This window comes from Paramisgurnus dabryanus, chromosome 1, assembly GCF_030506205.2.
Source record: "Paramisgurnus dabryanus chromosome 1, PD_genome_1.1, whole genome shotgun sequence".
Classification (NCBI taxonomy): Eukaryota; Metazoa; Chordata; class Actinopteri; order Cypriniformes; family Cobitidae; genus Paramisgurnus; species Paramisgurnus dabryanus.
Window position 1 is genome coordinate 39959596 of NC_133337.1, and position 26004 is coordinate 39985599.

The following is a 26004-nucleotide window of genomic DNA, read 5'->3' on the forward strand; positions in this document are numbered from 1 at the left end:
AACGTTGGACCGGTGCATGGATATTCCTTCATACGCAAACTCTGTTACCAGTGAGAGGACAGATCGTGCCAACAAATCTTCAGGGGTGAATGTATTTCAGATGGATAGATACTGGATGCAAAAAAGGAGGTGAAAAGGACATCTTCTGAAAACCGTTAGGATTCTGGTTCGCAAACCCACTGAGAAGATCAACGAGTCCATTTTTATCTCATAAGCAACAGGCTTAGAGATTTGATTGAGAGGCTTCTTTGCTGTCCACCTCTTTGTGTCGCATGCAGTTTTTGTTTGAATTTGGGTCGTGGTTTGGACCTGGTACAGGTGTGAGGGTTCCTGTGTGCCGTGAGAAAGACGTGTGGATCATCACTGCTGGATTACTGTTTATGTGGGTGTGTCTTTTGCGAGGGTGTGTGTCTGTGTTTTCTCCTGGTTTCCGTTCGCCTCATTCCATCTGTCGGTTCCTGGCTGTTCTTTCACATCTCTGAAAGTGTTACCTACCATCTGTGACATCTCCGTGTGTGTGTGTGTATGACTGGACACTCGCTGGTTTCATAGGCAGCGTTTAGCTTGTAGAAGTTGGCTCGATGGTTGGTAGCTGTTGTGAATGACTGCTGCGTACGTTAAGAGCGTTTGAAAGACATATTGAACAGTTTAACATCAGCATAGTCTGCATTTTACTTGAAATATTCAGACTTTTCTGGTTGTCCGGCTTTATTTCCATGTTCCCAGATTTTTCACAGACGGTGAAGCCTTCCTTTTGTTTCATGGCATATTTTGTACAATTATGAAATATGGACCATAACTCTTGAAAAAACTTTTGCATTGGGTCACAAAGCAAGGTGGATATTTGTTTCAAGTTCTCTTTGGGATAAAAACATTGATTTTCAGAGGAACATATCCAACACATTTGGATAGACACCACTCGTGATCTTCTCCTCGCAGGACTTCATCGTTTCTCATAGCGCGGTTTGTTCCCATCGTCAGAAATGATCGGGGTAAACAGTCTCCACTCGGCCGGGCGTTTACGCTCTCGTTCTCTTTGCTCGGTCCGATACGGCAGAGATTTCCGAATGATGGATCCGTTCCGATACCCGCGAACGCCTCGATCCCGATCTCTTAAACCTTTGGCGTTCCCTGACCTCCTGGGAAAATCTCAAGATGGGCAGAACCACCCCCAAGCCCGCAAGAGAAAGAGGGTGAGCGGTCTTGGGTATCTAACCGTCCATCTGATATACAGTACAGTAAATCTACAGTTCAGCTTGTTTATAGACCCATGAAGAAGTTTGACAGGCACAATTTTCCTTTGTTGATGTATTTGGGGTTGGCACAAACTCTCACCTAACTTTTTCAAATTCAGTTCAAATGTATTTATATAGCACTTTTACAATGATGCATTGTCTCAAAACAGCTTAAGTGGACTTGAAAAGTGACAGCACAAAATGGGGAAATTATTAAATATGTCGAATATAAATTGAAAAAAATAGATATTGAAAGTTATTCTTAAACCGTATATAGGTTTTCGGACATTTAGTCAATGAAATATGTGACTCTGGACCATAAAACCAGTCATAAGGGTCCATAAAATTGAGATTTATGCATCATCTGAAAGCTTTCCATTGATTTATGGTTTGTTAGGATTGGACGATATTTCACTGAGATATAACTATTTAAAAAAATCTGGAATCTAAGCGTGCAAAAAAATGTATCTGGATTTCAGCCCATCAGTGCTAAACCGAATGGATCTGCATGGAGCATGATCTTTACTTAATATCCTAATGATTTTTGGCATATAACATCGATAATTTTGACCCATACAATGTATTGTTGGCTATTGCTACAAATATTGCTACTTATCACTGGTGTTGTGGTCCAGGGTCACATATGATAAATAACAGGTGTGATTTTGAAACACACATGCATACATAGAAAATGGTCCTTTAGAATAAAGAGAGTATTCAAAAGTGAATCAAAGAATAAAAGTATACATTTTTACAGTTTTTTTCCCTTTGTGTGTTGCGATTGCAAATAAAAAATGTGCTTTTAAAACCTGTACTCTTTGATTATTTAATATATTTTTTAATCACATTGAAATGAGTACGGTTTGTCAGGTATCTATCAGTTCTACTGTGTGAGATTTTTTTGGCACATTTGTTATTAAATAGGAGTTTATTTTTTGATTATGATGCCACTGACACCATCTTAAACATCAACCCTCCTCACAATAATCTTACTGTATGTCGTTTTTCCTCACAGGCCCTGTACAACTCCATCAAGACTGACAAACTGCAGTGGACCATGTAAGTGTGTTATTCTTACTTGTGCTGATAACCTGTTTATGTTTTCATACACAAAGTACATTTTATTTAAGGCTCCCATAACACACGCTGTTTCTGCTTATCTCATGTTAATCTTGTGTACCTATAGAGTAGGGTTACATCCTTGGTATCTCAAAAGAGTTTATCGGATTTATAAAAGAAAGATCAGCTCTAGTGATTGTTTCTGGAAAAACACAAGATACCTGAGGCATGCAGCGAGTGAGCGAGCGAGTGAGTCACGAACAGGAAACACAAAACATTATCTCACTTTCTCTGGATAACTTATCATTCACTACATGTTCGGGTTGTTTACATTATGTGCACTTACACGCCGATTGCCAACAAAACACAGATATTTGATGCACTTTTACTTACCGCCTGCGGTTGGGACCGCCCCATTTCAACAAAATCCAGTATTAAATACAAATAGATGCAAAACTGCGCTGCTACCTTGGAAAAACTGGCTTGGCTTACTTGGAAAGCTGATCAAGGCATCTTGGTATCCAAAAACACACTTCTACTTTTGTGCCATTGTTAAGTCGTGATATAAACCAAAGCTGTTACGTCTGTGACTTTTAGTTAAAGGAACAATGCTAATGATCGTCCTCACTCTGATTGACATGTGGGCGTGCCTTTCCAGGGGAAGTGCCCATAAAAGGAATATGGGGTCACTGATACGTAATGGGTACCCATGTTAAAAAAAACTTTCTGAAACTTGTAGGAAAGAGGAGGTGTGAGTTTGGCCCAGAAATACTCTGTCAACTGCTTTTTTGACACTTTGCATTTGTTTAGCATGAGGATTACAACTTTTAAACTGTGTTAATAAGTCAAAATGCATGAAATAGCATTAAACCCTCCCTTTAAAGTTGCAAAATGCAAGAGTCACTGGCATGATGAATGGTTGCCAATGCGTTGCTATGAAGATGCTAAGCTGATGTTGTAAGTAGTAGGTAGCTATGTAGTTGCTATGTAGTTGCTAGGGTGTTGTGTCCATCTTCATGTCTTTATCATATTCTGTTTCTACAGTAGGTATAGCTTTTTATTGCAAGTCTATTTGGTAAAAAGTTGGTGTTTTGCCCCTTTTATTGTCTACCAAATAAATCTGATTGCTTAGAAAAGCAATAGCAAAGCTCTCTTCATCAAACCGCATGATTCAGAATATTTTTCAGATCCAGAAGTAGTTCATTTAAATTCATAACCTCAAGCATAAGCGACTGTAATATCGATGTCTAATAACTGTGGCACCTATAGATATTGGATGGGAACTGTGGTAACCTTGTTTAATATTTCCTAGAGGGACAGATATACAAGAGTGATGTCATAGAAGAAATATTTCTAAATCTTCACGCCTTATTATTTTCACTGTTTCGGGCATGTGTGCAAGCGTGTTGTTTGCGTGTATCACTGCTGGCCATTCTCACCCTATATTTACATTCGCCAATTAAAGACCCTTGCTTTCCGAGCACCGTTGCCATGGTTACGGTTCCATGGATACAGCTGCATAGCTACCGCTCAGCATCGTTCTGCCGATCTGATTTCACCCCCTCAGATACACACGGCCCTAACCTCGTTCTCATGTACAACACTCATACATGCGCCCACACAACACAACACAAGACTCTTATCAGTGTCCTGAGTGAAGCTGAACCCACAGACTCCTACTGCAGGACTTAAAATAACCACATCTGTCCCTCGCTGAGCCTCATGAACGAGAACAGAGAGGAAAAACATCAGCGGGGTCCTACATTGTCACTGAATCCTACAATGGGTGATGTTTTTGATTGTTTTGCAAACATCTCCATTTTATCTCGTGCTATCTGTCCTAAATAATATTCAATATTAAGAATACTCATTTCAGCAATAATTAGGGACAAATCAAATCTAAAGTACCTGGATGGTCGACTGTTTTCAGTGAAAATTCAAAGTGCAGATCTCGCAATTTAAGAAGCTTTATCATCACTTGAACAAAAACTACATAGTGAAATAAGACAACGTTTCTCCACGATCATGGTGCTACATACAGACAATAAACTACAAAGTTTATGTGTGCAAACAGTGCAACAACAATACAATACACTATGACGTGCAAAAAAATAATAACAAATAAAAATAGTGCAGAGCATTTGTTGTGAGAGTTTTGTGATGCAACCACTGATCTATATAAATGACTGGATTGCGCATGACGTCACACTTGTGAAGCCACCGCGCCGCCATGTTGGTATACCCAAACGTTCTATTAAATCAATGGACGTTATCAGATTTTAATGATAAAACATCACTTTACTCGTCTTCGTTTTTATATGTGAACTTACCCTGTACATTATTACAACACAAACGTCCAAAGCATGTAAATAGTTATTAACTGAACGTTGTACATTTTGCGTTTTAATCAGTTATTATAAATTCATCTTTATTACAGTATCAGATCAGCAGACAGACCGCAGCATATTTAGTATTAATTAATGACAATAAACGTGCTCATTCTGAAATCTATATAAATAATCATGCTTTGTACCGTGTGTTCATGCAATAATTTGCTAGTTTTGTAATTATGTTATCTAAACTTATTTAAAGAAATAACGCTGACCGTCACAGTGTAGCTGAATGTCAAAAAAACTTTATTTATACCCGTGTCCTTAACAAATGCAACAGACACACTCACCTTAACGGTTTTTTATAAATCCATTATCCTGCCCGATTAAAACATAAACATTGCAAATAACACCAGAATTAACAAATAATTAACGTACACATATCCTAAAAAATAACCTTGTGTAACTGATACGCTGTAAAGGGGGTAAATTTTAATCATGATTTTGAATGGAAGTCAATGGCGCTCTCTGCCGGTTGGGTATACCAAGATGGCGGCTCGAACTCTGCGCTGGCTTCACGTCACGCAGTTACGTCAAGCGTTCTATGCGCAATCCAGTCATTTATATAGATCAGTGGATGCAACACTAAATAAATATATGAAAAAAAAGAATGTTTTACTTAAATAATACAGTAAACTATATAGTAAAAATGATATAAGAAATTATGAATGAGAAAATAGTGTGAGTTTTTTTTTTTTTTTTGATGTGTGTGATTGATGATGATCACAAATAAATGCTCACTTATTTTGTATGATGTCCCAGCACTTGCATACTCTTTCTGTATACTCATAATCCACAGCAAAAAGAGTACATACTTTAGAAGCAAATTATAAGTATAAATATAGTGTAGTTTAAATGTAGTATGGTATAGCATAGAGTGGCATAGTATAGAGCAGTGGTCTTCAGCACCAGGTTGCCCGCCAAAGCACATTCTGTTAATAGCCTCAATTTGAATATTTTTTATTACATATTTTAGTATTAGCTTGGCTTCTTGTATGTTACAGAGTTCCCACAGGTCCTTAAAATCCTTGAAAGTTTGTGAATCTGGGGGAAAAATTCAAGGCCCTGGGAAGTTTTTGAAAACTTGCATACATAGATATAGGTCATTGAAAATGCTTGAGTTTATTTTATGCAAGAAATTTTCTGTGGAAAAAATCTGTGTAGTGTAGGATAATATCATAAAATGCTTTTTAAGCACACATGCTAAACTGTTCGCTTTAAATGCTTATATCTTCTGTATGTGAATGTTGGTTCATACCAAAATGCTTTTTTGCATAGTTGTGTTTGACACATAAAAACATTTCGGGTTACGTATGTAACTGTTGTTCCCTGAGAAGGGAATGAGACGCTGCGTCTCCCTTGCCATACTTCCTGCATCCCTGTAACGCCGCCTTTGACAATATTTAAGATGGCGATATACTTCCTGGCTCACGCGTCACCCTGTCTTTGTCGTTAAGCCTCACCATTGGTTGAATTTGATATACACATTCAGACGCACTTACCCCTGGAGGCGTCCCCAAAGTGTCACCGCAGTGACGCAGCGCGAGTTCCCTCGAAAGGGAACTGTAACAATGTATCTTAAAAGGTAACTCGATGTAACCTTGCTCTCACTTGAAATGTGTCCCCACATTTAGTCCTTGAATTTGAGGGTATTGGACCTGGAAAGTCCTTGACTAAGAAGTGGGAACCCTGATGTTAACATTTTAAACTATGATGAAACATATATCAAGTAAAAGAAAAAAATTTGAGTAGACTATATCAAAAAAGTTGGAGACCCCTGGTATAGAGCATTCCCAGACAGCAGACGACTCTGGACCGGTTCCGCACCAAAGTCAGCAGCTTTGGTGCAGATCCGGCCTGGAGTCGTCTACTGGCTGGATAGTATAAGTAAGCATTTGTCTTTAGGGATTTTTTTGTTCAAAATGTCAGCAAGTTAACATTTGCCAATACATCTGACATTTAACTCATTTGTGTTAATTTTGTAATTGTTAGTTATGAATTGAAAATTGTAAATATCAAATAATGTTTGGCATTACATGTCATCACTTTCTAGTGTTTATGAATGCATAACTTACAGAGTTACAGTACAGTAGCTGACAATATATTAGCACAGTCGCAATGAGTTTTGGACAGGGAACATAACTCATATTATTCTTTGAAATGTAAATATGTAGTAATGATTTTCCAGTTTTGGCAATGACTGTAATTGGTTATTATGAAACAAATATAAATATCATAGCGATCAGTATTTCAATATTTACACTGATTATAACGTTGTGTGTTTAGGCATACAGATAATCAATCTTTACATGAAAATCATTCTGTCCTCGATCGTCAGTGACGTTTCTTACTGTGTGCTTCTCTAGATCATTCTCTAGAGATGCTCTCTCTCTTTCTCTTTCTTTCTCTTTCTCTCTCACACACACACTCTCGTTCTCTCTCTATATATTATGTGATGGTGGTCTTTGGTTTGTTGCTGTGGCTTTGTGGTAGTGGTCATGTGATTAGCATCATTAATCTCTGTGGTTTATAAAATACCTTGTGTCGACCGCTAGCATCTCGTCTGCAGCTTCTGTCCATCTGTAATGGCTTTTGCTGTATTTATTCTTAAGGTTGCGTTTATTTCCTTTCTCTTCTCTTTTGTACCGACAGTTACTAAGCAACAGGCTTGAAGTTTTATGCACATGCTCAGTGTGAGAGCGATTGACCAGTGTTTTTCACCCATTTCACAGCAGCTGTTTTATAATAAAGTATCATAGTCGATGTGTTTGCTGTGTTGTGACTTCAGTGAGAAAAATGGGCCAGTAAATCAGGCCGTGCCGGGTTCAGTATCAGATTAGGTTTTATTGAACATATATCTTTAATTAAATGGCATTTGACACATCATTTCAAAGACAGAGATGAAAGGATACATTTGTCAACACAATCCAACCACTAAAAATGAGAAAGTCGGTGTATACTGTTTGCGTTTGCAATGTGTATGGTGTCTGTGGGTTTGAACAGAGCAGACTGGATAGTATTATACTGTATTTATTGCTTGTCCAGGACACCGGGAAGAAATAGTTTTTTATATCCTGATGTTTTGTCCTACAGTCAATGTCATTTGTAGATGGATGAGGCGGTTTGTGGAGGTGAGATGAAGGCCGGATGAAGGTTTTTGGGCTGGATGAGACTCTGTAGTTTGGTTTCTTGCAGGATCTCTAGAGAGACATCACGGGGACGGGACAGCAGTGAGATGTGCATCTGTCCTTTCTGTTCTGCTTGTCTTTTAAACTGCGTCATACAAATAAAAATGTCTGTTTAGGGGAAGTGATTCAGTTTTGCACAGTTCTGCTTTTAAAGAAGCACATGCACATTACTGCATGTTTAGTATTAAATTGACTCCTTCTGTTCAAGCAGATGAAGAAATAAAGTTAAGAATTTTTGTGTTTGTGGTTTTGGTGCGATTTGTAAAAAGTGGAAGTACAGATTGCATGCATGTGCAAAAACAAAAATGTTTTGCAGTGAGAATTTTATGTAGTTTTACATCAAGCTCTTTTATATCTGTTGTTTCACATTTTAAAGGGTTAGTTCACCAATATCGCCCTTGACCCAATACACATTGGAGACTGACTTTTATGGGCACAAAACTATTCATGGCACTTATAAAATGAAGATGAAACCACTGTAGCCACATGACATTTTAACTATGCCTTTACTGCCTTTCTGGGCCTTAAAAATTGTGAGTTACATTGCAGTCTATGCAAGCTCGAAAAGCTCTCAGATTTCATCAAAAATATATTCATTTATGTTCGCAAGATGACACACATATATATATATATATATATATATATATATATATATATATATATATATATATATATATATATATATATATATATATATATATATATATATATATATATATATATATATATATATATATATATATATATATATATATATATATATATATATATATATATATATATACAGTGAGGAAAATAAGTATTTGAACACCCTGCTATTTCGCAAGTTCTCCCACGTAGAAATCATAGAGGGGTCTGAAATTGTCATCGTAGGTGCATGTCCACGGTGAGAGAATCACAATATATGATTTTTTTTAAACTATTTATTTGTATAATACAGCTGCAAATAAGTATTTGAACACCTGTCTATCAGCTAGAATTCTGCCCCTCAAAGACATGTTAGTCTGCCTTTAAAATGTCCACCTCCACTCCATTTATTATCCTAAATGAGATGCACCTGTTTGAGGTCGTTAGCTGCATAAAGACACCTGTCCACCCCATACAATCAGTAAGAATTCAACTACTAACATGGCCAAGACCAAACAGCTGTCCAAAGACACTACAGACAAAATTGTACACCTCCACAAGGCTGGAAAGGGCTACGGGAAAAATGCCAAGCAGCTTGGTGAAAAAAGGTCCACTGTTGGAGCAATCACTAGAAAATGGAAGAAGCTAAACATGACTGTCAATCTCTCTCGGACTGGGGCTCACCTTGTGGGGTCTCAATGATCCTAAGAAAGGTGAGAAATCACCCCAGAACTACATGTGAGTAGCTGGTCAATGACCTGAAAAGAGCTGGGACCACCGTTTCCAAGGTTACTGTTGGCAATACACTAAACGTCATGGTTAGAAATCATGCATGGCACTGAAAGTTCCCCTGCTTAAACCAGCACATGTCCAGGCCCGTCTTAAGTTTGCCAATGACCATTGTGATGATCCAGAGGAGTCATGAGAGAAAATCATGTGGTCAGATGAGACCAAAATAGAACTTTTTGGTCATATTTCCATTAAATGTGTTTAGAGGAAGAAGAATGATGAGTATCATCCCAAGAACACCATCCCTACTGTAAAGCATGGGGGTGGTAGCATCATGCTTTGGAGGGGTTTTTCTGCACATGGGACAAGGCGACTGCACTGTATTTAGGAGAGGATGACCGGGGCCATGTGTTTGTGAGATTTCCCTCAGTTAGAGGATTGAAGATGGGTCGAGGCTGGGTCTTCTAACATGACAATGACCCGAAGCACACAGCCAGGATAACCAAGGAGTGTCTCTGTAAGAAGCATATCAAGGTTCTGGTGTGGCCTAGCCAGTCTCCAGACCTAAACCCAATAGAGAATCTTTGGAGGGAGCTCAAGCTCTGTGTTTCTCAGCGACAGGCCAGAAACCTGACTGATCTAGAGAAGATCTGTGTGGAGGAGTGGGTCAAAATCCCCGCTGCAGTGTGTGCAAACCTGGTGAAAAACTACAGGAAACGTTTGACCTCTGTAATTGCAAACAAAGGCTACTGTACCAAATATTAACCTTTGATTTTATCAGGTGTTCAAATACTTATTTGCAGCTGTATCATACAAATAAATAGTTAAAAAATCATACATTGTGATTTCTGGATTTTTTTAGATATAGTGAAATTGTCACCTACGATGACAATTGCAGACCCCTCCATGATTTCTAAGTGGAAGAATTTGCAAAATAGCAAGGTGTTCAAATACTTATTTTCCTTACTGTATCTTGTACCCCTGCAAAGCATTTTCAGAAAACACGTATTTTGACATCAAGCATGATGCACATAAGTTTACATGACACACCAAACACATATTTTAACATGACAAGCCACATACATAAATACATGTTGTGACTAGCTTCGCATTGTGCGCCCTTAAAAAAAGAAGTCACCGGCTGTGTTTGAGTGCCCTTGGATCGAACCCACAACCTTTTGCTAACGCAGTGTTCAAACAATTGTGCAATTGGAACATTTTCGCTTAGTTTTAGCAAAATTGACTTTTTTATAAGATGCCCTTTAATATCCTTGAGCTAAGCCTGCTGTTCATGTTGCAGTGGTATACAATAATAATGAGGACTCTAGGATGAAGCCCTTGCACAGCTGTAAAGCTTCAGACAGCTGGTGGCAGATGTGAGTGAGGAACCTGCTGAGATGAGTGATTCACTTTTAATCGATAGTGTCTGCTTCAATCGCAGGGGCTTTTTGAATGATGGGGGGACAAGCAGAGAGAGAATAAAGACTTTATTTGCTGTAGGCAGGACACACAGCGGAACGGCTCCAAAATATCAGAGTATAAAAAAGGAGCTGGTTCAAAACTGACATTTTGGATTTCTTTTATGCATTCTGGCAGAAAGAACACGGGAGGAAACAATTTGGAAGAATAATAATGTTTGAAGTTTTTGTTTGGATAAAAAAGCTTAAGAGGAAATTCAAGAGAAAACGATGATATACCTGTAAATATACTGAAAGATAAAAAAACAAAGGAGGCTTAAGCACGACAGGATGAAATTACAACCGGAAAGTGTGTAAAAATAATCTTCGTGGGGGTGTTTGCTGGAGAAAACCGGGTGATTACCATGTGAACTTCCTCTGTATTCCTCTATTTCTTTGATTCTTTCTTTAGCGATGAAGAGGAATTATGAAAGTCGTAATCAGAATAGGTTTTATTGACCATATATCTTTAATTAATTGACAATTGACACATCATTACAGAGACAGAAATGAAAGGATACATTTGTCAACACAATGCAACCACTAAAAATTATAAGGAAAGTATTATACTGTATTCATTGCTTGTCCAGGACACGGTTATATGCGGGAAGAAATAGTTTTTTATATCCTGATGTTTTGTCCTACAGTCAGTTTCATTGTAGATGGATGAGGCGGTTTATGGAGGATTTAATTTATGCATTGTGGCATAAAGAACATGATATTTTCATTAGGAAACAATTTGGAAGAAAAATAATGTTTGAAGTTTTGTTTGGACAAAAAAGGGGAAATTCAAGAGGAAAACGATGATATAAATATACTGAAAGATAAGAGTGAACCTATCCAAAAAAACAAAGAAGTCTTAAGCACTACAGGATGAAATTACAACTAGAACATGTGTAAAAATAATCTATGTGGGGGTGTTTGCTGGAGAAAACCGGGTGATTACCATGTGAACTTCCTCTATATTCCTCTATTTCCTTGTTTTTTTCTTTAGCGATGAAGAGGAATTACGAAAATCGTTTTCGGAGCTCGGGGAGCATCGAGGAGAGTCGAACTCACGGACGGTGAAGGAAACCGGCAGTGGGCTAGGATCTCCGTCTGGTGCACTTCTCTATAATACAGGCTTCCTGGTGCGGAAGGTCCACGCTGACTCCGATGGAAAGAGAAGTGAGTGTTAAAGAGGATGTGATCTCTTTCTCACATTTATTGACATTATGTGCATAAGACTTGGCCATTACTTCAAAGAGGAGACATTTATAGATATAAGCAGAAGTCTATTGGGTATATAGGAAGTTACTGTTGTCACATGGAAAAACTTCAATAAAATAATTTAACACTTGAGACGACACTTTCGAAGCCAAATCGAGCTACGGGAAAACGCATGTTTGTTTTTAAAGATGCGGGTCACGCATGCGATTTTGACATTTTAACATGCTTACCGGTATGCTTATCCTATACAGACTGTAAATAAACGCAAATAGTTTACTCTGAAATACATTAAGCATCTTCAGAGTGACAGGATCACATAGGTCTTTTGAACGAGTACTTCCCCATGTACAGCGTTTGTACCTTTATTCTGCAAGCGTAGGAGGATTAGAGATGGAACGTGCTTCTGAACGTGCCTCATTTAAAAACAAAGATAAAAACGAATTAAAAATTAATCTAAATTGAATCAGTAACCTGTTAAGTAAGATGAGGATGGGAATAATGTGATTGAACCTTCACCTGCCTGTCATGCACTTTGCAGCAGGATTTTAAGCCATCTATAAGCACTCGAAAGCAGACTGGCTTATGCCAGAAGTTATAGGGGAGCGGGGCAACAACGCTTTTTGGTTTTGGCTCAATCATTCAAAAAATATTTGAGTTTGATTAATTATATTTTTACACAAGCAACACACACATCTCTGCTACAAATTAACATTTGAAGTTTGTTTCTAGTACTTATCATTCTTAAACAATTACACCAAACGTGACGGAAGTGCAAACGTTACAACTTACCCCATAGGTGGGGTTCATTGTAACAGGCAGGGGGTTAGTTGTAACACTTGATAAAAATTAAGTTTGCAGGCAAATATTTCAATACTATTTTGTCTATATACTTGAAGTGGATATTGTTTATATATCTGTCTATAATAGACAGGTATACACAGTGTATTCATTCATCCAGCCCTTTTCTAACCATAGGTCAATTATAAATGGATACAAATCAGTGGCGGCTCGTGACTACTCATCCGAAGATGCGCTAATTCAAAATAAGTGTTCGAATTGTCACGTGTGTGGTTCCCTTTTCCAAAATATGTGTGCTGCGTGTCGAGAGATCCTGTGTGCATCACGTGTTTTGTCAAAATAAGTGCCTGCTGCACACCATCAAAAACATTTATGATAAAAGAGACACTCACGTTCCCAAAATACACGCTAGACACAGTAAACAGTAAACTCTTATTACGCATAAGATTATGCGAACCACACACATGACGAGCTACATACATGTTGTGATGAACTTTGCATCGTGTGCTTCAAAAAAAGAAGTCAGCAGCCGCCACTGATACAAATGATTAAATATGTGAGAAAAAGCAGCACAATTGTGACAAAACATTTTTATATGTGACCCAGTCTGTAATGATTTCAATCTTTGACATGACCTTATTCAGTCAATATTAAAGATATTAACAAAATAAACACACACGATTTTTGCTAAGACAGGTGCATTTATTTTGTTGGCAGCCAGCAATCATTTGTGTGTAGCCGATTTAAAACAGCGGCAAGAATTACGCTAACGTTATCAGTTTTCATATCGTGAGTGTTGAGGGGTTAGTTGTAACACAGCGTTACTGTTAATCCCCCTAGGTCGAAATATTTGAGAGCTGCAGACAGATTTCAAAACGATGCTTTGATTTAGTCAACAAGACACTGATTAATATGACATAGCATTGGATTTGGTATCTTACACACCCAACTCAGAAACTGGAAAAAAAACATGAAAAAATTAAATTGCATGCCACCAAAACACTTGTGCATCAATAAGTCTCTGAACAAACATTATACATTTCCAATAATTTGCGAGAGATCGTCTTTGCCAGCGTGAAAAAAGACTGGAAAAACAAAACATTCAACCTTGTGCAACAATGTAAACAGTCTGTGTTACAACTAACCCCGCGCTAGTAATACAAAATCAATAGATGAATGATCTTTTTAAAATGTTTTGCTTGATTTTTGCCATTCTTTGTGAATGCTATACATTGTAAATGGGAACAGCTCAGTTTGACAAACTTATTACAATTAATAGATTTGATTAGATTAGAAAAGACTTTTTACACCTGTGTTGTTATTTATGTTTACATGAAATTCAGCACCTCGCGGGAAAAGAGGATGGAAAACATTTTATGCTGTGCTGAAGGGAGTCATCCTTTACTTACAGAAGGTGAACTTTCTGTCTTTCTTTCTGCATCTTTCTAAAATAAAAGAATGAAAATAAAAAGCTTAACACAAAAGCTTATTCATTAAGTATCTACATATAATGGCGACAATAAGTCAGAAATCTCTTTCTCTATATCTCTTTCTTTCTCTATCTCTTTCTCTGACTGTCTGCCTGTATATCTGTCTGTCTGTCTGTCTTTCTTTCCCTTTCTTTTTTTCTTTCACTTTTTTCTTTCTTTCTTTCTCTCTTATTTGGGTAGTGATGTAATGAGTAGTTAATTTTATGGAGTAATAAAGTGCGTGTTAATCCTCAAAACTTCTCAGTTTCTCTCTGTCTCTCTCTCTTTTCCCCTTTTTCTTTCTTTATTCCTTTCACAATTGTCTTTGGGGGAGCTTTCTTTCACTTTCTCTCTCTTTCTCTTCTTTTTTCTTTATTTTTTCTTTCTCTATTGTCTTTGGGGGAGCTTTCTTTCACTTTCTCTCTCTCTCTTCTTTTTTCTTTCTTTTTTCTTTCTCTATTGTCTTTGGGGGGCTTTTTGCTGAAAACTTTCACTTTAAAACAATGCTGCAAACATTAGCTCAGTCTTTTGTGCTTTGTTGTGCTTTGTGTCTTATTTAAAACGTATGGTTGATAACAAATTTAAACAGTGGTTCTCAAGCTTTTCCAGTGTGCGGCCCCCCTTGGGTACAGTGCATCCCTTCACGGCCCCCCAAAAGAAAATGTATGACATAAAACATTCTAAAACTTAAACATTTAAACTAAACATTAAATTATACAACGTATTGCTGCTGGTTAGTAGCCTTATTTTTCTGAGGTTTCATTACACAGAATTTATGATAAATTAATGTATTTTATAAAATGTCATAATACTGGTGCCCCCCTAGCACCATCTCGCGGCCCCCAGTTTGAGAACCACTGAGTTAAATGACAATCACATGAATATATCAGTAAGAGGCTTTTGTGTGACATTTGATATCTTTGCTCTAGGGCGAGTATCGGCCAGATAAACAGTTATCAGATGAAGATCTGAAGAACGCAGTGTCCATACATCATTCCCTGGCTATCCGAGCCACAGATTACAGCAAACGGCCAAACGTCTTCTACCTCCGGACGGCCGACTGGAGAGTTTACCTCTTTCAAGCCCCGTGAGTCCATACAGTAATGATCATTGTGAAATAAAAATAAAATCTCTGAAATCAATCTGTGGATGTCTAGGTTGAGCATGTGATTTTATTTAGTTCACACTGATGCAGTCTCGCAGGCCTCCTGCTGTGTGTGTATGATCGTACATGAATCAGTGTCTCAGGAGAACTCCATCCGCTCCAGTTGAAGTTTGTCCCAGTTTTCATTTTCATCGCTTGTGCTGCAAAATTGACTTGTGTGTGTGTTTGCGTGTGTGCGTGTGTTTCCACTACACATAAACACCTCATTCTCTGTCAACCTCAGCAGTGATCACCCAGTTTTTCATCTGGTTTGGGTCTTGTTTAATGTTCAAGAAGAGGGCGTCAGGAATACACAGATTTTTATGTTTACATTAAATAAACAAACCTACAATCAGATTTACATGGAACTGACCATTACCTCATGATCCTGCTATGAGTTATAAAAGCTCTTGCAGCATTCACAGATCCGTTCTCTGCTTCTGTTGTACCAGGACTTCCTCATTTTGCAGTAACACTTCTGCAAGATATATGGGGCTATCACAGTCGTGCACATCAAAATATGCACATGCTAATGTTTTGCAAATCCAAATGATTTTAATACTTGTAAAAGCTGTGCAGTTAAAGTTTTAGGTCAATGCATATTGCAGAGTAATGCTTTTTTTTCCAAAAACAATATGAAACATATGTATGTTGGTAAATATTTCTTAGTTTCTACATATATTTTATTGTAATTTAAATAAATTGTGCAAACTTTAAGCACTTTTCAATACCATGTAGCCCTATTTCTTAATGTGCTCATGATTTTCATACTTCCCACATGTTGGTCTATACCTAACCTATTCATCAACACCTAATCTTATTATGGTGATGACGATTATTATTATTATTATTATTACTATTACTATTAATTTCTAATTCTTATTCTTATTCTTCTTATTATTATTACTATTACTATGAATTACTATTATTATTATTATAATTATTATTATTATTATTATTAGTGTTATTATTATTATTAGTGTTATTATTATTATTATTATTATTACTATTAATTTCTTATTCTTATTCTTATTATTAATTTTACTATTAATAACTATTATTATTATTATAAATATTATTCTTATTCTTATTCTTAGTGTTATTATTAGTATTATTATTATTATTATTATTATTATTATTACTACTATTACTATTAATTACTACTATTATTACTATTATTATTATCATTATTATTATTATTATTAGTAGTAGTAGTAGTAGTAGTAGTAGTAGTAGTAGTAGTAGTAGTAGTAGTAGTTTTAACTGTTTGATTGGTTTGTTTAGTAATGCTGAACAGATGCAGTCTTGGATCACGCGCATCAACACGGTGGCGGCCATGTTTTCAGCCCCACCCCTCCCTGCTGCTATTGGCTCACAGAAGAAATTCAGTCGACCACTGCTGCCAGGCTCCGCCTCCAAGCTGTCACAGGTCTAGTAAACAAAACTGAATGCATGATGTCATACGTACATTATTATATAAGTGCATGTGTGAGTCCTAAATGTGATGGCCCATAATGCATTGCAGTTATGCAAAATACTGTTTTGTTTTGTAACAGAACCTGTGTGTACAGTATTTGTGCTTGTACAGTATAATGAGTGTGTGTGTGTTTGTGTAGGAGGAGCAGGTGCAAGCACATGAAGCACGATTTCGCTCAATCTCCACTGAGCTAGCTCAACTACGCTCTTATCCACCCGACCGAAAAGTGAAAGGCCGTGAACTTGAGGAGTACAGATTGAGAGAGGAGTATCTGGAGTTTGAGGTAAAAGACATTTTTTGAAATATCAGTGTATTGTTTACGTAGGCATACTGAGCTATGTGCTGTATGTTTTTTAAAGCATGCATTTACATTCTTGCATTTGACAGATGCTTTGTATCCAAAGTGAATTCCAATGCATTCAAGCTATGCATTCAGGGAATGTGCATATGCATGTTATAAAAACAATACAAGTTTAATTTCTGCATCCCCCTCAGAAAACTCGCTACGAGACGTACAGCATGCTCCTGCGGGCCAAGCAGCGCTGCGGAGACGACGACCTGTCCGTGTTCGAAGCCATGCTTTTGGAGGAGGGAGCGATACAGAGAGCTCAATCCACTACCACCCTACAGGACAGCAGCCTTACCTGCAGCACTCAAAGCACCGCCGCACCACCGGACCCTCCCGCTAACGGCAACGGCTGCTCGCGCCCTCAAACCCAACGGCACAGCTATCGGCAGGCCGTCCGGAAGTGAGCGCCACCCGCAGGAAGCTTGCGAAAATGAGGCTTTTCTTATTCCTGCGTGCGCCCTTCTGCTGCGTGTGCCATCGGGAATTGCCATTGATTCAGACTGAATCTGACTCTGTGATTGGCTGATGGGTGGATGATGTCACAATATAAGGTGCTAAGGAATCGGAATGGGAGAACGTGCACTCCTCGGAGGAGGTGTGATGCAAAATAGAAACGCAGAACGGGTGCCATCCGTCATTTTTGCCTTCTAGTTATCAGTTTCTCTCATCACGCACTTCTAAGGCCGGCACAAATCTGGGCCTAAACATCGTCACGACTGTAAAATATCACTTTTTTACCCTACTATGAAACTTCACATATTGCTCGAAATTTTTCTCTTGTTATAGTGAAGGGCTTGATGCCGTACAACATTCGAGAAGGATCTGTGTATATTACACAGTTAGACACAGATTACTATTGTATGCGGGCATATATTTTGCGGTTATGGACCAGTAGAGAAGCAGATTACAGATAAACTAACTAGTCCGTATAGACTAGTCTCCAGCATTAGTAATCTGTTATTTATTTCAAATATAATGAATGATCCTTACAATCTATTTACAATCAACCCTAAATTTTGTATTTTGCACTGAGCGTATTATCAGACTGCAAAAAATCATTTAACATTTTTGTACTTTCCAATAAAAATACATAAACATCCAAATAGTTTCATTTGAGAAACTAAACTGTGCAAGTTAGTAAGACTTGTTTTAGAGAATATATCTTTAATAAAATTCACATTTAATTTCCCACGAAACTCACAAAATTAATGCTTCAAACACTGTCTTACCCCTGAAAGGATAAGAAAATAAAGATATATCCTCTAACAACTAGATGCTTGCTTGAAGTTGGATGTTCGCTTGGATGTTTATATATATTTTTACTGAAGGAAGGACAAAACTGGTAAAAATAAATGATTTTTGCATTTATATACCAAACCGAAGCTTAATATTTGTCTTTAGAGCTCATTTGCTGTTCAATATTCATATTTTAGCATTAGTTTTGGCTGAATGTTTTCATCTGCTGTGTTTAGCATGGCCGACCCATGACAATCTCTTACTGTATGTTTGGTTAAGCAGAAACCGAATCCAGTATAAATAGGAGACGCGCCGTGTGTAGTTCACGAGTTAACCCAACCTGTTACCCCCGCAGCACACTGAATGTCATTTTATTCCTGTCGAATAGTTAGTGAGTGTTTAAGACGCACTTCCCCTTAATGCTTTATGTAATCGATAAGACAAAAGTGTGTTTGTCTGCAAAACTATATCACCTATTTAAGGAATGTTCTTACATTTATAATACATGTGGTGTGTCAAAATCACTGCCACTTGCGATATACAGCATAGGCCTGTGTTTGTGTGTTAACATAGCACGCGCTTACAGTAACACTATGAATATGGGTACTTGAAAGTGTCAATGTACCGTGAATTTTATCATTGTGACGGAAGTCAAATTTGCAGTCCCGGCATTTTTCTTGATCGGTTCCTTTTGCAGAAGACCTTGTGGTCGGTTCATTCAGTAAACATGATGAAACGGTTCCTCATAAACTCGAGTCGGAAACTAAATCAAAGTATTTTGCTGTGCTAAGTCAACAAATACATGAGATCTGAATTGTTAAAAAAGTGTCACATTTCACCTCAAAAGTCAGCAGATTTAAATTGTTTTGCTTAAAGAAAGAAAAATGTGAAGCCTGTGCTTTTATTTATTTATTTGTTTGTTTATTTATTTTTGCCTTATTTAATGACAATTCTGCACACATTTCTCATTATTGTATATGGTGATTTTGGTTACAGTAACATTTATTTATTTATTTACCGTAAATAGCATGCAAATGAGAATTGGGAGGCAAATTATGTTGTAATGGTCCAAAAACTACACTGGTAAAACTTTCTGTAGAAATTACATCATCACTGGCAGCTGTTTCCCAGTAACTTACTGTAGGTTTGAATTTGTGTTGTTTATTAGAAACAGTTTGTTATGGAAGCTCATCTCCGCCACATAAGAAAAAAATCGTGCTTTGGTAAATCATAATTATGAGATAAAAAGTTGATATCATAACTTTTAAAGTCAAAATTCTTAACTAATTTTGACTTTTTATCTCATAATTTTTACTTTTACTAGAGCATGATTATTTTCTTATGTGGCGGAAGTGGGCTTCCATAGTTTGTTCAAAGTTAAATGAACAATAAACATTAACAAGTCTTTATCTTTAAGATTAAAACTAAAATCACAACCTCATGCAAAGCATTCTGGGAATTAAAATCTGAAGAAAAACAGAAAAGGTTTCCCAGAATGCTTTGCATGAGGCTGTTAGTTTAGTTTAATTATGTAAAGATTTGTTAATGTTTAATGTTCATTTAACTTTAAACAAATTGTTGCCAGTAAATAACAAACATTTAAATCTACAGGAAGTTTAACAGCTGCATAACTACAGCAATTTTTACAGTGTAGGCTATATTTCTTTAAGTAAAACATAATTTCTCATTTTAATTCTGATGAGATGGTTTGTGACGGTTTTGTTCGGTTCACTACCAGTGTTGGTTTCAAGGACCGAATCTGCTACGATATAATCCAACCAATACAGCGCTGTATATCCGGCGAGCATGATGTTAAATAGTTTTCGGTGTTTTTCGATTAAATTTAACGCTGGAAAGCCATTCTCTGCTCAGGTGTCATATATATGAACTAATTGTAACTGTTGCAATGCATTATCTCACCAGCAGAGAGTTTATGTGATGGAAGAGGTGAGCTGAAATCTTTGTGTCTGTCTGTATGTATATTTATTTATTTGTCCTTTGAGAGACGTTGGTTACTTGTATGATTTATTATGGTCTCTTTATGCACAAACACACAGAAGCAGAACGTGTTTTTGACAAACGTCTGAGCGTCTGTCGTGTCCTGCTGTGATGAAATCGGTCATCTCTGATCAATATCAATATCATGTTAAACTATATTTTTAAGCAGCACCTGAATGTACATAAACAGCATGATTTCTTCTTTGCATCTTGTGTCTTGAGGTAAATATAAGCATCTGTTTCTTATGTTGAATGGAGGATGGTGAAGGATTGCTGATGGTTGTTGTTATTATTACACACTGTATGAGGAATAAACTGATGTTGTTATAAAGGAATTGACAATGAAACACTAAGCTGATGGGTTTAGCATTTGTTCATGTTTTTCAAAGTTTCGTTTGTTTCTCTTTGTTCCTGTTCTTTCATATGTGGTTCGCTTGTAAAAAAAGTTCAATGAGAACCGTGTTTGCACAGCCTCCTCACCTTTAGGATGGCTTGGGATACAGAAATAAATAACTAAAACGATCATGAAACAGTCCTGTCTTTCTTGCTTAAGGTCTGGGATTTTCCTCAGCTTTAGTTTTAAATAAAGCACTTGAACACAAATATAAGACAGCTGTTCAAGTGATCAGCATTGGATTTGTTTGTGGAAATTCCCATAAAGCAATCAAATCCCTAGGTGGCGCTGATAGCCAGGATTCAACCTCTCCATGTTCCTCTCCCAAATTCCAGACCAGTGAAAGATACTAAAGCTATGTAATACCACACACTGTCAGGGACTTTCAGGAACGAACCCATATGCAGACTTTGATAGACACAGACTAGACTAACTGATGAAATAATAACTTCACAATAAACATATCTCTTACTGATTCAACTTGACTTGGCTAGACAGAGTATTCACAAATATAAAAAAATGAGCATAATAATGGTACAACTAGGAGATGAGGGAGCAGAGTCAAGAGACAAGACACTGAACAGGGTTCACACGTGTTGTGGAATTTCTGAAATATCATGGCATTTTAAAAGGTTTTTTCCAAACATTAAAAATCTGGGATTTTTTTATCCAAGTCATGGAAAATCCGGGATTTTTGTTTGTTGCTTTAAATGTTAGTTTCCATTTATAAAAATATTAAGTTGTCATATAAGGAAAACCATTTCCATTTAATGGTATAGCGGAAGATTTTCTTTTTCCGGGATGATCATAGTTGTCAATCATTCTGGTGATATGTTAACGTAAGGCCATCATACGTGCTCATCCCTAGGTTCGCTTTCTGCACATGGGCACTTTACGGTGTATATGTGTGGTGGACTACGCTTTCAGCCATTCATTGACGCTCGCATTCTCACTGAGATTTTTAAAAAGTCTCTTCACAAGAGAAAAAGTGTTTACGAATTGTATGACAAGTAGAGAAAGGCCTCTGAAGAAAGCAACAAGACCAGAGTGTTTGGGGGAATATTTCACATGCTGGTGTGTGCTTCAAGCACAGGTTGGGCTTCCCACTGATGCTCAGTCGCGAAGTTTCTACTCAACAGGTAAAGTTTGGGATGCTATTTGAATAAAATCACTGCTAGTAAAAGTTGATGTAAGTTATGATTAGCGATGCTAGCCCTCGCACAATTCACGAACCGCGCAGACACTGTAAGCATCTCAATGTATGAGCCATGCCAGCAGCAACTTGTAAACAAAGCGAAGAACTAGGCTCGTGCATGATCTCTCTCGTGCACCCTCTCGGGACCAGGTAGAGTGTTGCGCAATTGCATTTTTTTTTAAGTAGAGAGGTTAAATTTACAGTAAGTGGAGAGGGCGGTTCTTTTCTAATATTCGGGAAAATATTCTGCTATACCTTTTAAGGAAATTCTTCAAAACTTCGATAAGCCGTATGAACTGCCAGGCAAAACCACAATTCCAAATTTAGGGTAGTGAAGGATGCCATTCTTAAGGATCTGTAAGGATTTGTGGTCCAGTACTTATATGACCTACACTGTAAAAAGTCATTCTGCAGGCTTGTAGATTTGATGAAATTGAATATGTAAACTTTATTTAATAAAATTAATTTCATGTAGTTTGGTAATTTTTTTGTGTTAAAATTCTTTAAAAAGAACTGGAATAAAAACAACTTATTGTTTTTGTGAAGGATTTAGCTATTCTTATTGCGAATCTGCGCATGTAGCGAATACTGAATAAATCCAACGTAATACAAATGAGCTGTTTTAAATGAAAAACCAGTTCAAGTTAATATGCAGGTTGTGAGTGCTGAGCAGACGGATTTAGGAAATATTTCTGTTATTGTGCCAAAAATCAAAGTTTTGAAAACATTTCAGTCGAGAATGTATGTTTTTTAAACAAGAATATGCAGTAGGTTCATAAAGATATCGCCTATTTAAACATTTCCTTCGAGTTTTTGGCGATGGGAGCTCCATATAATCAGCCGGTGCTTAGGGCTCATATATACCGGACAACGACGCCTCACATCGGCCAGTCTCGCTAAAAATCACAGCTGGCTGTGACGTCAATGTAGTGTTTAAACTGTGGATAAAATTCCTTTCGGGTAAATTTAACGGGCAATCTTTGGTCTTATAAGTATATAAGCAGTGTTTCTTTGTATAATTTGTTTGTAATTCGTAAATATTAATTACAATAAGGATTAATATGAACTGGGTTTGGACGTAACTTCAGCTTTAGGACCTTAGGAGGTCGCATATCTAGGATGCATTTGTCATCAAGACTATTTCAGCATATTAACAAGTTGACTTTTATTCTTAGTTAATCGTAAATTGTTGTAATATGCGTATGACTTGCGAATGTAATACTTAGTTAACTTAAACAAACCAGGCTTAATGGCGTATGCAGTCTGCACAGTCTGAACCTTCGAACTCAGAAACGGGCTGCAATTGGTTGTCCAGCTGTAACTCATTTTAAGTGACAGAAAAACTGACCAATCATATTGTTCATCTGAATGGGTGGGATCTCTTAATCCACTCGCTCGCTCTGAGGACTTTCGTGTTTTAAAGATAAGTGTGACTTTACCCTCGGTCTTTTTCGGTTTATTTAGTTTTGTGTTAATTATATACACAAAGTATTCGCTTAAAATGTTAATGTAAAACTATTATCCGCTGTAAATTAATTGTGTGTTCAATAGACCCTTTTACTGTTTGTACACAATGATGACGTGGCAGCGTATGCGCGCGCATTTAGGCAACGGAAGTATCGTAAGAATCAACAGTGAAGCAACACAAACAGTAAGTTATTTAAAAAAAAATGACTTTATCAACATTTTCAATACAGCTACCAGATCCGTGTACTATAGTGGAGTGGATAAAAGACGTTAGCAGATGGCCAAAAATAAAGTTGCCAGATACATATATACGTATATTAGTATATTATATTAGTGCAACCAAACGCAACAACGGGACATTTTGATGTTGAGAAACCGTTTTAATAAACTTTCTGAGTTTCTACCACGTTAGAACCAATGGGGAATAACACCACTTCTGTTGCCCAAATGCGCGCGCAGGCTATTTGATCACGTGAGCTGTAAAAGGGTCTATTGCGAAGTTCGCGTGGCTGACTAAATTGTTTGATAAAGGCGTTACTGGAGTTGTCTGCTGCCCTCCGAAACTTAAAGCAAAACTGAAGGGAAATGTAACGTTATTCATTTAATTCCACAAAAGGTGAGGAAGATATTCGTTATCTTTTTAAAATGTTTAAGCTTTCTACATAATGTAAAATTAACATTATTAATTTTGCGAGCTATTAACTAAATTGTACTGCAATTTCCTGCAGGCAACGTGAAACATTGCTGAGGGAGAACTATATTCACAACAAAAGGTGAGGAATATTATTAAAAATATATATTGTATATATTATATTGTGTATATATAGTGTATGTGTTTGTATATACACATGATGAGTAACTTGGTTAACAAATAAATATGTGACTGTATCCTATGGTGTGACAGAAAAAATGTAGGGAAAAGATTTGCCCTAATTATATAGATTATATATCTTTTCAAACATGTTTTGATATTATTTGTAATTCTAATGAGAATTTATTATAAATTTTCTTCAAAACATTTTAATATACAAGTTTAATGTGTTGATTATTTCAGTATTCAAGCTGTATAAATGTATAAAGGTTTTAAGAAATAATTGCTGTTTAATGTTGCAGGATAATGATGAAGAGGCGGGACTTGAGCAGCTTGTGATGGCTGTAATTGTAAAGAATGGATCTTCTAGGAGTGGAAGCCCAAGGGATGCTGGAATTGTTATCGAGGCCTTAAAGTTGTTCCCAGGGCAGGCTTAATCCTCATTGGATTGGATCTATGCATTGAATCTCCATTATCCCAGGCATCTTTTCAGGTGTTTCAGAAACTTTTCTTGGAGCTGGATTCTTCAACGTTTATAAACTGATTACAGTACAGTAAGTCTAAACTGCTGTCTGATTTTCTGGGTGTGAATCAATGTAACAGAACACAAACATGGAACCTTTCGTCAGGAAATGTGGACAGTTTTCTTTAAAGACTGTCAAATACTTAAGTTTACACTGCTACAAATACACCATTAAAAATTAGATGTTTTCCTGTTCTTTTGACTGCAATAAAATAAGAATTGATTCATCTTTGTCTGTCATTCTGAAATCAGATATAATACTCATTACTAATAATATTATTAATGGATGATGTTAAATTAAAATAGTATAATTGAATAGTATTTATTGTATAGTGCTAGGTCTTTGTCCTGTATACCCAATATTTTGTTTAAATTTAAATTAATTTCTAATTCCAAATTGCAGTTAACCTTTTTGAATGGGTTACTATTAAAGAGTTTATGGTATGATTATAACTCAATTTTTATTTGGTGAATTTAAATAATGATATTGCTTGTAATCTGTTGCCACACTTTTATTGAGTAGATATGGCATAATATTTTTTATTGTATAGTGCTAGATCTTTGTCTAGTATACCCAATATTTTTGTTTAAATTTTAATAAAATTTTTAATTGCAAATTGCAGTTTGGCTTTTTGAATATGTTAATATTAAGGAGTTTATAGAGTAAATCTAAATCAATTTTGATTTGTTGAATGTAATTAATGATATTGCTTGTAATCTGTTGCCACAATTTTATTGAGTAGATGGGGCATATTATTTTTTACAGTGTAAGGATTGGCTTATATTTAAGGCCTGTTTTGGTATAGTCAGTTTATTTTGATTGCATTTTTATTTTCAGTTGTTTTTAGAAAACTTTATTGTGTTTATTTCTTATGAAGAATGTTCAGTTTATGAAAGATATATTCATTAAATAATTACTTTTAAATATGCGTTATGTGTATTAATATTTACTAGGTAAACCTAGCAAAAGATTTACTTTAAATAATCACAACAATGTGTGAATTATTTCATGAACAAACAAAATAAAATTAATTTCATAACTGTGACAGCCCTACATGAGACCGTTATTTTAGTTTTATACCGTAAAGATAAAGACATGTTAATGTTTAATGTTCATTAAAGTTTGAACAAACTGTTGCTAGTAAATAACATTAATTTAAATCTACAGTAAGTTACTGGTAAACAGCTGCATAACTACAGTAGCATTTTTACAACGCAGGTAAACAAGACACCAAACAGACTTGACAAA

At 36.5% G+C, this 26004-nt stretch overlaps 1 protein-coding gene across 3 annotated transcripts in view; it reads left to right on the forward strand.

Moving 5' to 3' along the window:
- LOC135743125 (PH and SEC7 domain-containing protein 1-like) overlaps window positions 1–19393 on the forward strand; it is a 61575-nt gene extending 42182 nt beyond the window's left edge. For all 3 annotated transcript variants that reach the window (XM_065260679.2, XM_073814985.1, XM_065260680.2), the window contains 7 exons: window positions 2251–2294; window positions 11680–11852; window positions 14036–14106; window positions 15091–15248; window positions 16590–16734; window positions 16922–17065; window positions 17278–19393. In XM_065260679.2, coding sequence (XP_065116751.1) covers window positions 2251–2294; window positions 11680–11852; window positions 14036–14106; window positions 15091–15248; window positions 16590–16734; window positions 16922–17065; window positions 17278–17535 — 993 coding nt within the window. In that variant the 3' untranslated portion in view covers window positions 17536–19393. The remainder of the gene's footprint in view (window positions 1–2250; window positions 2295–11679; window positions 11853–14035; window positions 14107–15090; window positions 15249–16589; window positions 16735–16921; window positions 17066–17277) is intronic.
- Window positions 19394–26004: the final 6611 nt, after the last annotated feature.